The 16,281-nt window shown below is 28.2% G+C and overlaps 2 protein-coding genes across 8 annotated transcripts; one reads left to right on the top strand and one right to left on the bottom strand.

Annotated features, from left to right (window-relative positions):
• Positions 1-71: 71 nt before the first annotated feature.
• On the bottom strand, positions 72-9,509 carry LOC124424243 (nuclear pore complex protein Nup98-Nup96). 4 transcript variants are annotated; one of them, XM_046963022.1, is made up of 30 exons: positions 9,317-9,509; positions 8,949-9,046; positions 8,645-8,869; positions 8,219-8,461; positions 7,923-8,141; positions 7,663-7,746; positions 7,401-7,580; positions 7,145-7,269; positions 6,735-7,047; positions 6,464-6,647; positions 6,262-6,373; positions 6,055-6,195; positions 5,657-5,940; positions 5,302-5,546; positions 4,941-5,183; positions 4,614-4,867; positions 4,381-4,521; positions 4,178-4,283; positions 3,877-4,011; positions 3,597-3,785; positions 3,350-3,526; positions 2,976-3,205; positions 2,646-2,886; positions 2,397-2,534; positions 1,993-2,269; positions 1,663-1,926; positions 1,182-1,493; positions 994-1,091; positions 663-909; positions 72-558 (listed from the first exon to the last, which is right to left on the bottom strand). In XM_046963022.1, exons 2-30 carry the CDS (start codon positions 8,977-8,979, stop codon positions 357-359), a joined length of 5,640 nt encoding a protein of 1,879 aa, XP_046818978.1. In that variant the 5' UTR covers positions 8,980-9,046; positions 9,317-9,509; the 3' UTR covers positions 72-356. The 4 variants fall into 4 exon arrangements, with proteins under 4 accessions (XP_046818978.1, XP_046818979.1, XP_046818976.1 ...); XM_046963023.1 differs by having other exon boundaries at positions 4,205-4,283; positions 7,145-7,272; XM_046963020.1 differs by having other exon boundaries at positions 7,145-7,272.
• Positions 9,510-9,867: 358 nt separating this feature from the next.
• LOC124424265 (C2 domain-containing protein 5) lies at positions 9,868-16,155 on the top strand. 4 transcript variants are annotated; one of them, XM_046963063.1, is made up of 15 exons: positions 9,868-10,136; positions 10,446-10,800; positions 10,901-11,041; positions 11,790-12,006; positions 12,084-12,209; positions 12,326-12,483; positions 12,562-12,714; positions 12,877-13,045; positions 13,126-13,921; positions 14,007-14,327; positions 14,432-14,630; positions 14,715-14,893; positions 15,008-15,133; positions 15,272-15,418; positions 15,521-16,155. In XM_046963063.1, exons 2-15 carry the CDS (start codon positions 10,485-10,487, stop codon positions 15,605-15,607), a joined length of 3,135 nt encoding a protein of 1,044 aa, XP_046819019.1. In that variant the 5' UTR covers positions 9,868-10,136; positions 10,446-10,484; the 3' UTR covers positions 15,608-16,155. The 4 variants fall into 4 exon arrangements, with proteins under 4 accessions (XP_046819019.1, XP_046819020.1, XP_046819018.1 ...); XM_046963064.1 differs by having other exon boundaries at positions 10,468-10,800; XM_046963062.1 differs by having other exon boundaries at positions 9,868-10,800.
• Positions 16,156-16,281: the final 126 nt, after the last annotated feature.

Here is a 16,281-nt window from a genome sequence, read left to right on the forward strand (position 1 = left end):
ATATATATATATATATAATTGGATTATTATAAATTAAAAATTACAATTCATACATTTACATTACTAAACATTAATATTATTTGAATATCGCAAGCGGACAAACTTAAAATATATTTTAATCATTTATAAATGTGCATTTTAATATCTTATAAACTTGATATTAATCAAGGATATCCTTTTAGTTAAATCTATTAATTAATTGTTACTTCACAATTTGAAAAATCCTTAAGTAATATAAACAAATGAACATTATATTATTTATATTGTGTTGTAAATTAAAATCTATTGATATCTCTAAATAGTGTACGAAAGACTTGTTCATATAACTCATTATTAAATTACTTTGTAACAAAAAATTATGCTTTTTGCGAAACTGCTTCATTTACACACATATTAATAATAGGCCGCAACTCTTGTTGGGCATAATCTTCTGGTAATGGTAATTGTGAGATTAGATAAACTAATACCTTTAGCATAGATGTATTTTCGTTTGCTTGCAGTATAAGCAAATTTTTAGCTACATGTAATGTTCTTTTTGCAATTTCGGCTTGACACAATCTGAAAATATTATTACAAGATGGATTATATTATTTTATATATATATATATATATATATATATATATATGTATATAAAATCAGTATCAATACATATATATATTACCTGTGCTTAGCACTCAGACAAGGAAATTGATCTATTTTCGAACATAATGACGTCAATCTAGGTTTTAGCAATTCCAATTTATAATTTATTGCACAAGAATCAGAAGAATTTAATAAATTTTGGATTTGAGTAGTTATTTCTATATAATCCCAAAGTAATTGACCTTGATTAGGCCAATTGCTAATTATATTGCTACATTCTTCAGGTACCAATGGGTTAAGCAAAGATTGAAGATACTCATAATTTTCTGTATAATGAAATTAATATTAAAAATTAATTTTATTACTCAGTTAATAATAGTTAAATTATATCACAGAAATTAATCTTATACCGTTTATTATAGCATCAGCTGCTAAATGTTCAATAATAATTTCATGAGCCATATTCCACTCTTCAGCTTGTATAAAATACCATGCAGCTTCTCCATATCTGACAAATTCAAACGTCATTTAAGATAAAAACAAGAGTATGGGAATTTAATTAAATTTAAGATGATTAACATGAATTTGTATTTTGTACCTTTTACTAACACGACTTTTCATGGCTTTGGCTTGATGAATCCATGCTGACGGTATACCTAACTCTTCTTTTAAAAATTCTTCTTGTTTAACATATTCAGGAATGTCATCTATTTCTACATGTCTTGCCAATAAATCTAATACTGCAGTACGTCTTCGTCCAGCATCTCGTAAATGTAATATTACAAAAATAGCCCAATGCCATAAACCATATCCCTCTAATTGAGTTGCAAAATTGATATGTGTCAATGATGTCACGTACTCAGAAAGATGTGAATAACCCAAACTAAGTAATGTCTGTTGCATTAACCAACTGTAAAAGAAATTCATAAGTAATCCAATATGATTGGATATGTGTGCGTGTATCAAATTATTTTTTTTTTTTTTATTTTTAATACACATTATAATCACTTTATTTTTAACATTTTATTGATAAGTGAAATAAATAAATTTGAAAAAGAAATATTATTCTAGAAAAATACCTAAGTCTGTAATCGAATGGATCTAAAGTATATGTTAATGGATTCAAAAGTTTTTCCAAGGAATGATTTCCAGTACAATATAGTTTCAATATATGAAAACATAAATCATGCACTGATTTTTTATTATTTGTTTCTGGATCATATTCATTGTTTCTATATTCAGGCTCTGGTATTACTGAATATGCTTCAGTTGGATCAACATTAAATGATGATTCATACAAATCCAAAACATCTGTTATTGAAGCAGTTGGAGAAGACAAATACCTGTATAGATTTATCAAAATGTTAATTAAACATATAAATTTACATGTAAATAAAGTATTGTCTTACCACAAGTGAACAGCTAAGGCTCTTTTCCAATCAAGTCCTTCACAAGTATTGATGGTACCATGTTTACTAGAAATAAGAGGTTCGCCCGCTATCAGAGTAAATAACTTTAAGCGATTGATAGAAAGATTTTCATCAACATCCAAATCTTGCCATACTGCAAGTTGTTGTTTCACCATTTCTTTTACAGGTAATCCACTTCGTAATTGTGCCATTAACAGTGCTAAGCAATGATCTCCCACTTTTCTAGCAATCTGACATGCTTCTTCCAACCTCAATGCTTTTGAATATTAAGATTATTATAATTAATGGATTTATTATTAATAAATTAATATAAGAAGATAGTGTGAAACCTATCTAAAATCAAACAATATTTATACACCATACATATGTATGTGTATACATACCAGTAAGCAGCGAAAGTATTATTTTATCATCCGTATCAATCTCAGCAATTTCTTGCTCTACAGTTTCTTTAACTACACTTTGGAGCCATTCCCCTACAGCTTCCTTTCTTACCATTACAGTATGATGTTTCGCATTTCCTAAAACAAATCAATTGTGTATTTGATTATTTAAATTTAATTATGATTGAAGCATAATACATACAACACGCACCCGCAGTTGCACACACACACACATACAAAATAAATTACCAGTGGATATATTTATGTCAGGGAGATCTCCCCAAAGTGCCACACATAATTTGAAGACTGTTTTAGTATACACCATCATAATATCTGAAGAAAATTGATCAGCTAGTTCTTGAGCTAATTTGCTATGAGCACTTAAAGTAGTACTTGCTGTTTCTGTTGCTACATTAAAAGTTGGACAATCTCCTTCCTGTCCCATAATACAATTAGCAAGCTGAATTTTTAAATGTCCTTCTATACTTTCCTTTGAACATTTTATAATAAACATAAGATAAGTTTGTATATCAAAAAACACTTAATTTCTCAAAATATTTAACATATTTAAAAAATTACCTTAAACATTTGAATATATTCAACTTCTGCTCCATTACCTCCCAAAATTTGTAAACGTTGCACAACATTCATTGAAGTTGTATCACCTGGTATACGACCACATACATAAGATCCTAACTGATCAAATGTATTTTGTAATGGTATTTTAGCTGCTTGTTCTTGCGTACTTAAAGAAAGTAATGTCAAACCCATACCCCAACTTGATCTGAATACTCTACCCATTTGTATACCTGTATAAATAATTATATGATGATTACTACATTGATTAAATATAAAAACACGTGAATCTAAAACGTATCATGGTAACCAAAGTAAAAATAGATTTTTTATAAAAAATTAATCTCCATGAAATAAAATATTTAATAATATATTACCAAAATCTGCGGCACTACGAAAATGTAATTTATTCAGAATAGATTCTGAAAGTGGAATCACTTCTGAATGACATCTCATTACTTTGGTTACTGGTGCTATTGAAGGATCGGGAAAAGGTTTTGCAAGAGCAAATGTTTGAGCGCCAGTAATTTCATTTGATAATTTTGATTTTGAACCTACAAGAAAAAAATGTTATTACATTGTTATATTACAAATGAAATTTAGATAAATCAAAAGGTCTCTCACGAATATTTGTTTCATGTATCATTTGTTCTTCATTCGTTGATAACGATGTTTGTGAAGATATAAAATTTGATCGTAATATTGGTGTATAAATATTCGCAACATTGTGTCGATCGATTTTTGATCCTACGTTAAAAAAATTATTTGATATATCTTTTCCTTGTAAAACTGATAAATTATCATGAACTGATTCTGTAAAAAGAATTTATTTTTTGAATATTATAAAATTACTATATCATAGTATATCTGTTGTTTTCCGCTTATTATTATTTGAAAATATTACCTTGATCCATTTCTTCTTCGGCCGTATCAAAAAAACTTGCTTTCATTAACTGTAATTTATGAGAATCTGTGCCAGTAATGCGTGCATAAGCTGTTGTAGGACTGATTAATAATTTTTTCTCATCATTATGATGTCCTATAAAATTTAATATTCTTTAATTAATTTCCAGATTGCATACGGAAAATATGAAAAATATTAATAATATAATATACCAAAAAAAATATTCAATAATATAATGTGAACATTAAAATTATAAATTGTATAGTAATCTTCAATAAAAAGAAATATGATTAAGACTCACTGTAAGTTGGAGAATCGGGATCCGTACCTAAAAAATCACATTCCAAATTTGAAAGTCGCGACTCTCCTGCTTTTAGATTCTCTGTCGTGGTGGTGGCATTTTTATTCTATGGGGGACAAAAAATAAGAAAAAGAATTACATTAGTTTCGCGTTATTGTTTATAAATTATCATGATATCAAAAATTAAATTATTTAATTCTTACTATAGACTTTTGTTGTTCCACTTTTTCAGGTAACTTTTGTTGCAAATTTGCAATTTTTAATTTTTTCACGTCTGATTTAGGTGGCACATTATTATCATCTTCATCCGAATCACTTAAACCATATTTTGAAAAATGATCGACCTAGCACAACGATTTTAATAAACAAAAAAAAAAATAAATAAAGAATTACATTTATATGTAAATCACATATCACGTATATATAATTTATTTACCTTAAATACCCATGATCCAGTTTCTGGACGATATTCAAGAAAGTTTGTATCGTGTTTTGCTGATACTTTACGCAATTTTGCCTCATAATTCATGGCTTCTATTCTATGTGGGTCAGTAATTGGTTCATGCCGAGTTTTATCATGTGGCCATACTCTCTCCAATGTAACTTGAGCTTTTCGATTTAAACCTTGACCAACTGGTGGTTTCTTTTCATCATCCGGATAAATAATAACTTCCTTGTGCCGAAAATATACTATAAAATATAATATGTAATAAGATATATATGAAGAGATTTTTGTTAATTTATAACATATTTATAACTTTACCTATTTCGTCTAAATTTAAGCCATAAATATCAAACGACTCTGGAAAAAGTACATTGCCATATCCTCTACGTCCTACAGTAAAGTGAGGTACCACACAAGTTTCTCCACAAACATAATTATCTAATTTATCAAGCGGAGGAATTGTATAATATCCCACTCGTTGGAGTGTTACTTTGGCCGTATTAGTAGACCAATTATTTTGCGATGTAGACATTGAATTTGCATCTAATTCTTGACTGGTATCTTAAACAAAACATAATGTAAAAAAAGATTATTTTTTCAATATATAATATATATTATTTCTTTTGATATTATTTATATTTTTCTAAATATACTATTATATATATTTAATGATATATACCTGTATTTTGTGTAATCAAATCAATGGAACTTTTATCACCCAATGATGCGCTCAAAGGCGTCTCCGTTAAATTAGATAAATCTGTATCAGTTTGATTATTTATACTATTATGAGGATTTAACTCAGTTATCGTATTGTTAATTATTTCTTGTGAATTATTAGTTTCAGAAAATGGGGACTGTTGTCCTTCGAATAATTCGTCATCACATAGTATTCTTTCTTTTCGTGGAAGTGATGACTTCAACCTATTAATAAAAATAGAAGGTGGTATTATAAAGTGATAAAGTATATTTTTAGTGTAACGTCCATAAATATGTACAACTATATGTGTATATTTTAAGTATCTTAGGCTTACCATGATGTAGATGATTTTCTATCAGCTGAAAATTGTCTATTCGTTTCTAAATTTTTATTTTCTTTATCAATAGCTTCAATACTACTATTGTGTACATTGGAATTATCTATTCTCTCTTCCGTGCTATCATTTTTTGTATGAGATTCAGAATTCTCATTTAAGGACTGCGTCGTAGAATTTGTAATTGGTTTTGGTCGTAATACTAATCGTTTGGCACTAGGACGTGGTTGAAATGCCTCGGATAATACTGGATCTTCTTCTTCAAGTCCCTCAAACAATGATTTCTAGAAAAGTAAAATAATTGTATGTACAATTTCTTTTATTTATAAAAAAAAAAAAAAAAGAAAAAAAAAAAAAAAAAAAAAAAAAAAAAAAAAAATTAATGATAATAAATATACCTTAGATAACTGAGTAGTGCTAACAATTTTTGTTTTAATTTTTGGTGATTTATTGTTAGTCGCGACTTTGTACTGTGGATTGCTCAATATCTTCGATGCTGCATTTGTCGGTTTTAAAAGCTCTTCTGTTTTTCCAGAAGCCTAAATTATAAAAAAATGATATACAGTTTGATTATATATTATTTTAAATTACAATCTGATACTTACTGGTAATAGGTTTTTCAATAAAGGTGAATCACCAAAAGGTGCTGATACCAATGCTAAAATTTGTTGATGTACGGGAACAGTACCAGAATTTTTTACTTGGTTTGGTGCTAATCTATAACACGTTAGATTATTATATATATATATATATTTTTAAAGAACGCTATAAAATACTTTGTATAACATATTGCATAATTACACTTACCCACTGAGTAAACCAGTTCCTTGTCCAGACATTGTATTATTATTTGCTCCAAAAGAAAAAGATCCTCCAAATGAACCAGGATTATTAAATGTTGTAGTATTTCCCGTATTTCCAAAAACTCCACTTGGCTTTTGTTGGCCAAATAGGGTTGAACTACCACCCAAATTTAAGCCTGTGTTGGTGCCTAAATAAAGAATTAAAAATATTAGATCTATTACCACATAAATCGCTGTAATATATTTTCACATTTATAATTTAATTTAATCACTACCAAGACCCGTAGAAGGTGCTCCAGTTGAGCCAAAAGAAAAACCAGGAGTTTGTCCTGCAGGTTTAAATGATGAATTAAATAGCGAATTCCCAGAATTTTGGCCTGTATTGAAACCTGTATTAGATCCAAAGCTCAAAGGTGCTGATGCCGGTCCAAACGATGGAGTTCCAAATCCACTCATAGCAGGTTTTGCATTAAACAAAGATGTCCCACTGTTACTTACAGATGTTTGTCCAAAATTTGTAAAACCAGTTCCGGATGATGTTGAAGGTATATTAAATGCTGACTTATTCTGACTAAATAATCCAATTGTCTGTACATATAAAAGAAAATGTTAAGATATTAATTATAAATAATATCTATACAATTTATAGAAGAATTACATGTTATATTTAATATTTCTTACTTACCTGATTAGGTTGAGGATTACCAAATGCAGGTCCAAAACCTGTATTAGGTGTAGTATTAATGTTACCAAAACCTGTGCCAGCAGTTTGATTAGCATTGCTGGTTTGAAAAAGTGATGTTGGAGCAGCTGCTGTAAATGTTGTTATTTATATTTTGCAAGCAATAATTAGCTAATTAATATTAATATAACTTTATTATATATAATGTAATCAATTAAAAATGCTACAAAGTAATCCTTAAAAATTCTTATATACTCACTGCCAAAAGGTTTAGCTTGTGTATTATTGCCAAAAAGATTTGTGTTGGTTGTAGAATTAAATGCAAATGTATTTGCTGTTGTTGCTGGTTGCCCTCCAAAATTTGTCATTGGTTTACCAAAAAGACTACTTGATCCAGACTGACTGGTACTTCCAAAACCTCCACTCATTCCACTAAAACCTGTTATAATATGAATAAATAACATGAAGTGTTCAGTTCAATTCTATATAATAAGATAACTAATACAATTTCAAATGTATACCTGTTGCTGCAGTACTAGTGCCAGCTGCTGTATTTCCAAAAGGAGATGGTTGTGCTGTTGATCCAAAAAGCCCAGTACTTGGTCCTATTACAAATGTAAATCAAGTTTAATTAGCCAATTGATTAATATTTAATTTCAAATTATTACAATAGTTTATATTGTATACACACACGCACGCACGCACGCAGAGAGAGAGAGAGAGAGAGAGAGAGAGAGAGAGAGAGAGAGAAATTTTATATTTTAAATACTATTGTCTTTACCTTGTGGACCTTGTGGACCTTTTCGGCCAACCGAATAATCTTCAAAACGTAATTCTTCATACGATTTGGACTCATACTCCTTCATAGCAACAATGCAACAATGTCTTCCAGATATACTATGAGCTGTACCATTTTTTGTCATAGAATCCGTAGTTATAACAGGTGTAAATTTAACCACTGTCCCTGTCATAGCTGTATTAGCAGGTGTATTACTAAAACCTTAAGATATACATTAATATATATATATTAATTAAACTACGATTATTAAAATAAATTTTATTTTATATGTAACTTACCACCAGTTGTACCAAAGAGATTTGTATTTCCAGTTGCATTAGTTTGACCAAAAGGAGTAACTTGTTGAGATGGTTGTTGCGGTTGACCAAATAAATTACTGGAAACTGGATTGTTAAAACTGAATCCACCTGTTTTATTTCCTTGACCAAAAGCAGACGTTGCTGTACTTGCTCCAAAAAGACTTGGGGTTGCATTTTGTTGTGTACCAAACAGATTAGTATTTGTATTGGTTGTACCAAAACCTGCAAAACAATAAATAAAAAGTAAATAAAAGTAATATTTTAGAGAAATTAAGGAGTTAAAATTAGTATGTATATTCTTGATTAATCTTTAAAATTTTTAGATAAATATTAGAAATGCATATTAATGCATATATGCAAGTCTATAACAATGTATATTTGCATTTTTTAATACAATAAAAATACCTCCAAAAGAAGGCTGAGCGTTAGTTTGTTGTCTAAATGCTGGTGGCGTAGTCGTATTGCCAAATAACCCACTAGTTGAAGAACCAGCAGGTTTTGAACTAAAAAGTGAAGTATTACCACTGCCAAAGACTTGAGATGTACCCATTCCAAAGCTACTTGTCGTAATTGGTTTACTGAATGCTGATTGACCAAAGGGACTACTTTGTGTAGCAGTATTAAAACCAGCTAAAATTAATAAATGATATCAATAGAATATATTATATAAAAAAGTTTCAAAACTTTTCAATGAATTAAATTAACATACTGAAGGATGTATTTCCAGATTGTCCAAACATATTTATTCAATATAATAATTCCACAAATTCTAGTAAAGTTCTATTAATATATGTCTTATTGCAGAATCTGAAAAAGAGAATTATTTTTATTCTATATTTTCTTCTTTTCTTCTTTATGTTTGAAAGAAAATAACATTGAATAAGATTGCACAATAAACACACTAATGACATCAGAGGGATATATGTGTGTGCAATTGATATATCGTATCTTATTAACACAGATTAACATAGCAAAGTAAACACCAATAGATAAACAATAAAATAACTTTGTATTCGTCCTAATACGTGTACAATCAATTATTACTAATTCTAAGTAATCATAAGAAAAATTGTTAACCTATATACTTAATTCAAGGCATTGCCTCAGATGGGATAGATTAAGTTTTCCAATCACTATTTTAACAAAAATAATAAAATTTATCTACAAGTGAAATGATACAACACGAGAGTAAATTTATTTTTCACTGAAACCCACGCTTAATAAACAAGTAATGGCGTATTGTCAGGATAGAAGATGGACAATGGAACTGCAACGTATACACCCACCAACATACTTAAGATAAATTAAAATATCACTAGATCTAAAGTTGGTTGCTTACAATTAGATGATTGTGTTCTTTGCATCAAAAAATGTTGCAAATAAAAATCGATAAAAACAAATAATTTTTAAATATATATTTAAATTTTTACTTTTATTTTCTTTTATATTATTAAAAATTTTGATTTATTCATTTGAAGGATTAAAAATTTCTAAGAGTTTATAATTTATTCAAATTAAAAGCACATAGAAAGATACAAAATTCTACCAACAAAACTTTTTTCAAATTCTACGTTGGTATACTGCAATTCGTACCAACCTTAAGAATAATAAATATCGTAAGATCAAAATCGATTTTATTTGATTTTTCCTTTTGTCATATTCGCTCACTATTCCTTTAATCTTATTAGATTCTAGTGGTGAACAGTATTGGGTGATTGTTTTTATAGATATTCGCTTAATTTTATCACACTAATATCACATGATCATAGATCAATGATGAAGAATCGCAAGTACAAAATCACACTTGCATAACCAATTTGTAAATCATAAATAAAAAATCTATCAGTAATTATCCTTATTGGATAAGCATGAAACGTGTACCGTTGAAGATTTTAAGGTTAATAAATAGTTTTCTTATAAATATTATAATTAGTGGGTGATATTGTAAAATAGTTGATCTATTTACCATATGATTTGATCAATAATATAAAATCTGATTATCATGAAAATTAGATGGTAATAACTTTTTTAACTGTGAATATCTGTAGCAAAAATACAAGTGAATGCATGACACAAACATTAACTTGCCATAAAACAGTAGAATGTAAATATTTAGTCATAAATAAGTGAATATTTAATTTATTCAAATGATATAATTATATTCTATAACCTTTATACTTATTAAAAAAATACTATGCCTGGAAAGATAAAAGTAAAGGTATTGGCAGGCCGTAATTTGCCTGTAATGGATCGTTCAGGTGATACAACAGATGCATACGTTGAATTAAAATTTGGAAATGTTACGTATAAAACTGATGTGTGCAGAAAATCTTTAAATCCTCAATGGAATTCTGAATGGTATAAATTTGAAGTAGACGATGCCGAGTTACAAGATGAACCTTTACAAATTAGATTAATGGATCATGACACTTATTCTGCCAATGATGCAATTGGCAAAGTTTATATAAATTTAAATCCATTATTATTACCTGGTATAACACCTTTAATTAAGAATGTTTGGACTTTGGAAGCAGCTTTAAATTCGAGTGCTGGCTCTCAAGGTAGTAATAAAAAATGAATAGAAAAATTTGCATACATGTGTATATATACGAATATTATTTTGGCTTTAGTTTTTTGTCTTTACATTCTGCATTATTATAGGCTCAGTTATGACAGGATGGTTGCCAGTATATGATACAATGCATGGTATTCGTGGTGAAGTAAACATTATTGTTAAAGTGGAATTATTCTTAGATTTTAATAAGTTTAGGCAATCATCATGTGGTGTACAGTTTTTCTATTGTAAGCATTTAAATTATTCATGTTACATTTAATGAACATAAAGGAGGTTTAGATTCTTCTTCATAATGTTTTCATTTATATTACTATGTTGCACTATGATTTGCTTTATTTTAGGTGAAAGTAATTCTTTTCTACTAACTATTAAGAGAATAATTATAAATATCTTTAAAAGTACATATACCTCCTATAAATAATTTTTTATGCGTATATTTTTTTACATTTATATATTTTTACAAATAAATTTTTGTTTTATAGGGGGAATATTCTCAGCAATTCTCTTAATTGGATCAGCAAAAGATATCCATTCTGATAAAACATCAGTGTTGGCAACCATTTTAGCAAAGAAACAGTATTGTTACATATAAATTGTCTTAAATCTCCAAGAAAATACATATTATTGATGATAAGTGTTATTATCTGTCAATTACATATTACAGGAGATATATCCTAAAACAGTGTGTGAATTTTATTTTATTTTATTAACTGTAATAATATTATTGAGATTAAAAAAAAACTACTATTGAGAGAATAATACTATTGAGAAAAAAAATTTTTTGATATTAAGTATATATTTCATATCATATATTTGAGCAAATCATAGGAGCAATTGTTATATATATATATAAATAGTTCTTTCTTTTTATTTATTATTCAAAATTACATATATAATAATTTAATTATATTTTATGAACAATATTTATTATGTAAATATCTTGCTAATAGTAAAATAAATATGAAATATTTGTAGCACCAAATATACCACATGGATATCATGCTCAAGTGATACATGGTTTTGTTGAAGAATTAATAGTGAGTGATGATCCGGAATACAAATGGATCGATAAGATAAGGACGCCTAGAGCATCAAATGAAGCACGTCAGACATTGTTTTTTAAATTAAGTGGAGAAGTACAGAGAAAAATAGGTTTGAAAGCATTAGATCTGGGTGGAAATGCTGTTATTGGGTAAATATATACAAATATCTTTATTTATCTGTGAACTGTACTTTAATTCTCAATTGTACTTCTTCATTTATGATTAGATATCTGCAGAATTTTGACTTAGAAGGAGAATCAGGTATTGTCGCACGAGGGATAGGAACTGCAGTAACTCTTGTAAAAGTACATGATGTTTTTAATTCTCCTTCAGATAATATACCGCTTGAAGAGTATGTATATTTTTATTTGTTGATTTAATTATGATAAATATAATAGATATAAGTGAAATATGTTTTGTGATTTGATTAAATATAAATATAAATTCGTTATATTTGTATTTTTATAGACATCAAGAGGAAGCATCATTCAGTCCAAGTTACCCACTTCCTACTGTTCCTTCTTCAACAACTACAAAAACTTTACATTCGCCTGCAACAAAAACACATAATATCATTCCTTTACATAGAAGATCCAGTGATTCCGATTTGAGTATTACACCAAAAGGTATGTATGTAATAGAAAAAACATATGAAATGCTAAAATATTTGTAATAATTACAATTACTTTAATTCTATATTTCAGGTAATTCTTTGGCAGGAAGTGATAGATCAATGGGTGGTTTTATGAAAACATCAACAGCTGTAGTAAGAACTATGAATCAAGATGCATTAGAAATGTTGGAATATCCATTTATTACAATGCAACAATATCCTCCTGGTTTTGTTGTACATATAGGTAAGCTTTGTGCATCATCTTCACGTAAGTTAAAGAACAAATATTATTTTGTTATGTATTATAAAAACAGTAAAAGAGAATATTTTGAGGAAGGAATAAAGTATATTAATGTAATATTGTGAATATATAAAATTATACATTGTATACATCATATTGAGGTAGGTGGTCTGGTAAGCTCAAGATCAGTTAAACTATTGGAAAGAATAAGTAATTTAGAAGAACCAGAAGGTCGTGATGCATGGTGGACAGAAATTAGAATGGAAGTAAGATCACATGCAAGAGCATTAGCGTGTAATGTCGTCATAGGTTATAAAGAAGAAACTAGCATATGGTAAAATATCTAAATAAATGTATATTTAAATAAGCATAAATAATAGACAATATGATACACATCAATTTATTTGTTTTTAGTGACGACGTTTGTGTTTTAAATGCAAGTGGTACAGCTGCTGTTATAAATCTTCATAGTTCAAATCAAGATCAGGATAATGTCTTTGTAAGTCGATTGCAACAAGGATTACTTACAGCATCTATGGAATCAGATCGTGATAAACCTTGTCAAAAGTCATCGGTTAACAAAACAGAAAGATGTGACATTGATACATCTAATCATACGACGAATCTAAGTGGAAGAAATAAATGTACATCTGAAAGTAATGATCATGAATCATATGTGCAATCTCATGGATGCAATCTTTGTCATTTACCATATAGTGGAAATAATATTCAATTTAAAGTCAATATGTCAAAATGTGCTATATGCAAGAGAGCAAAAGTTCCAGACGTAATGTTTACTACTATAGAACTTCCTGAAAATATACCTATGACTGGTAGAGGATGTTTTATTCAAGCAACAGTCTGTAAAAGTAAGAAAGATTTGAGAGGTGAATTAAATGCAAAAGAAATTTCTGATTGTTTGCCTTTCTTGGAATATGAATTATATTGTTTATTATTGAATAAGTTAAAAATGAAAGGTATGAATGCTGTCTTTGGTTTAAAGTTGCAAGTTTCCATTGGAGAAAGATTGGTGATTGGAATGGCAGTTGGAACTGCTGTTTTTCTTACAGCATTACCTAATCCTTCTATTCCTCAAATTGCTGCTCATAATTCTTGGCACAATGAAGAACAGTTGGTTGAAATTCAAAAAATTCTTTCAGAAACTGTAAAAAAAAATATAGAATTTTATCAGTTGAAACCAATAGGAGGGGTATGTTCAAATGAAATATGTTCAGATTGTTTCATTTGATTTTATGTAATTTATATATCAAGCAACTATTATAATTTTCTAATAGGACAATGAAACTGGACGTATTGTTACTACATCTGATACAGACGACTCGGACGAGGATTTACCTGAACTTGATGTTGCATTAGGTTCTCGAGATGCTTGCATACTAGAAGTAGATGATCTTGAGGATATGGATAGAATATCATTATTAATAGATGATAGGCCACCTGATGATTTTCACGTAGTAAATACACAAACTATTCCTGGATTAGAAGATCTAGAAATTGTAAGAAATTTACAAATGTTTACCCAAGTATCCAGAGCTAAGATTCCAGCAGGTCAATTAGCATCAATGCCTTCAAAATATTTTGCTAGATTACTGCAGGTATATTACAAAATTCTTTTTAAATAGCATTCAAGAATATACTTTTCATTTTGTAAATAATATAATATATCTTTTGAAAAATTAATATTTATAATATATTGTAGACAGTTTTCTTCAAATTAAGGAGAATGGTTCCTTGTGCACTTTGTGATATGCAATTTAAAGTTGCACTTCCTGAACAAGATGAAATACAACTTTCTGTTGTTGGTATGGCACTTGGATTGGGCGAACCTGTGAAGTCAAATAAATTTAAACGAAAATTGCTAATTCATCAACTTAGTAAAGATGAAGTGAAAAAATCAGGTAAAGTTTTAGTTTTCATGTCGTCATGATAATATTATTATGGATTTTATTATAATAATACAGTTGAAAAATTTCTATTTGTAGATGAACACGAGATGATATTTAATCTCGAAGATGATCACATAGAAGCTCCTGTTGTATCTGACAATACATTAAATACTCGAACTGCAAATTCGTCTACATTAACGGTCCTTTCTGGACGAAAATCAAGACCACGTTCACCATTACGTTCAAAGATACATACTACACATAGACATAAACATGTGAGTCTACACTGGTATTTCACGAGTACAAGTTGTTATTAAATTGATAAGTTAAAAATTTTTAATTTTGTGAAATATATTTTATATATTTTATCCCTCTTAATTTTATTTTAGGTGCCTTTGAAAGAAAGATATGGCGTAGATATAACACCATTATCATATTTACCAGGTGGTAGAATCGAAAGATATTTAGGAAATCTAAACTTTTTCTTTATCAGAGAAAGCACATCTGTAAGAGAGGTATATTTATATTATCATCAGGACATTAACTTTTATGTTAGACTTTGACTCCATATATATAACTATGAAAAATTACTAAAAATAATAATTTAAAGATAGCAAATAAAAAAATCGTATAGAAAGATACATTTTTTACAGAATGGTGGATTAAGTGGATTTACACATAGCTTTGTAATGGAAATATTAGCAATTGTACGTGCACATATTACAGCATTAGGAGGAAATGCAATGGTTGCTTTTTTTATGACTCAATGTGTCCTTCTCCATAATCTTCATAAAAATCAGGTATGTTATTAATATATTTAACATAAAATTTTCACTTTTACATTCTATTGACAATTTTCAGGGTCAATAATAATCATTAAAGTATATATTATATTTTTTTAGGGTCAGTGTCTCATAAATGTAGGTGGAGATGTAGTTTTCGTATCATATTTTGCCAATGAAAAACGAAGTGGAACATCAAATTACTGACCCCAACCTCCACATTCTGCACCACCATAGTTACAAAGCAAAAAGAATTTTTAACATTCTGTTATTATAGTTTTAGACGAATCTGTTATATTTTGTAATTGTTTGCTTATTTTTATTGCTGTAACAAAATTGCTTTACATTAGGCTTTTTATACTTGATATACACAGAAAAAAAATATTTACAGTTTAGTATCTATTACTTTACTTTTTATTATTATACTAAAATAGTATATTCTTCAGCTACATTGTTAAATAATACTATTACATATCCCGAAGTACTCTACAATTGGTTAAAATGTAAATATAGTCTTAAGTTTATCGCAGTAGTGGACTTTTAAGGATAAATTGATGTGATAGTATTTATTAAATACATTTATAACAAATTATAAAGTTCAATGTAAAATGCACATTTCTGTAATTCGTCTGTAACATTGTATTTTCTATTTTTATGTACATGTAAATTGTAATTTTATGATAAGCATTTTTCTCACAATGTCCTTTTGTAATTTTGAAAGGTCACTGTTACAAAATAATATGTTGGGTGCAATATGTCATGCATTTTATTTTTAATTCTAGTCAGTTAGTTGATACAAGAATTTAGAATATATTTCGAATGGTGATGTATAAAAAAAAGTTGATGTATAAAAAATTTCTTGCTATCAAAAAATATTTTTA

This window comes from Vespa crabro, chromosome 5, assembly GCF_910589235.1.
Source record: "Vespa crabro chromosome 5, iyVesCrab1.2, whole genome shotgun sequence".
Classification (NCBI taxonomy): domain Eukaryota; kingdom Metazoa; phylum Arthropoda; class Insecta; order Hymenoptera; family Vespidae; genus Vespa; species Vespa crabro.

What these genes read in the sequence shown, in the direction of transcription:
- LOC124424243 (XM_046963020.1), bottom strand. Translation starts at nt 8,979, where the DNA reads ATGTTTGGACAATCTGGAAATACATCCTTCA. An exon ending in GCACTACTCAGTTATCTAAG is followed by an intron (nt 5,941 to 6,054) that starts GTATATTTATTA and finishes TTACTTTTCTAG; the next exon opens with AAATCATTGTTTGAGGGACT. An exon ending in AAAAGTCGTGTTAGTAAAAG is followed by an intron (nt 1,092 to 1,181) that starts GTACAAAATACA and finishes TGAATTTGTCAG; the next exon opens with ATATGGAGAAGCTGCATGGT.
- LOC124424265 (XM_046963062.1), top strand. Translation starts at nt 10,434, where the DNA reads ATGCCTGGAAAGATAAAAGTAAAGGTATTGGCAGGCCGTAATTTGCCT. An exon ending in ATTTTGCTAGATTACTGCAG is followed by an intron (nt 14,328 to 14,431) that starts GTATATTACAAA and finishes AATATATTGTAG; the next exon opens with ACAGTTTTCTTCAAATTAAG. An exon ending in AAAGCACATCTGTAAGAGAG is followed by an intron (nt 15,134 to 15,271) that starts GTATATTTATAT and finishes CATTTTTTACAG; the next exon opens with AATGGTGGATTAAGTGGATT.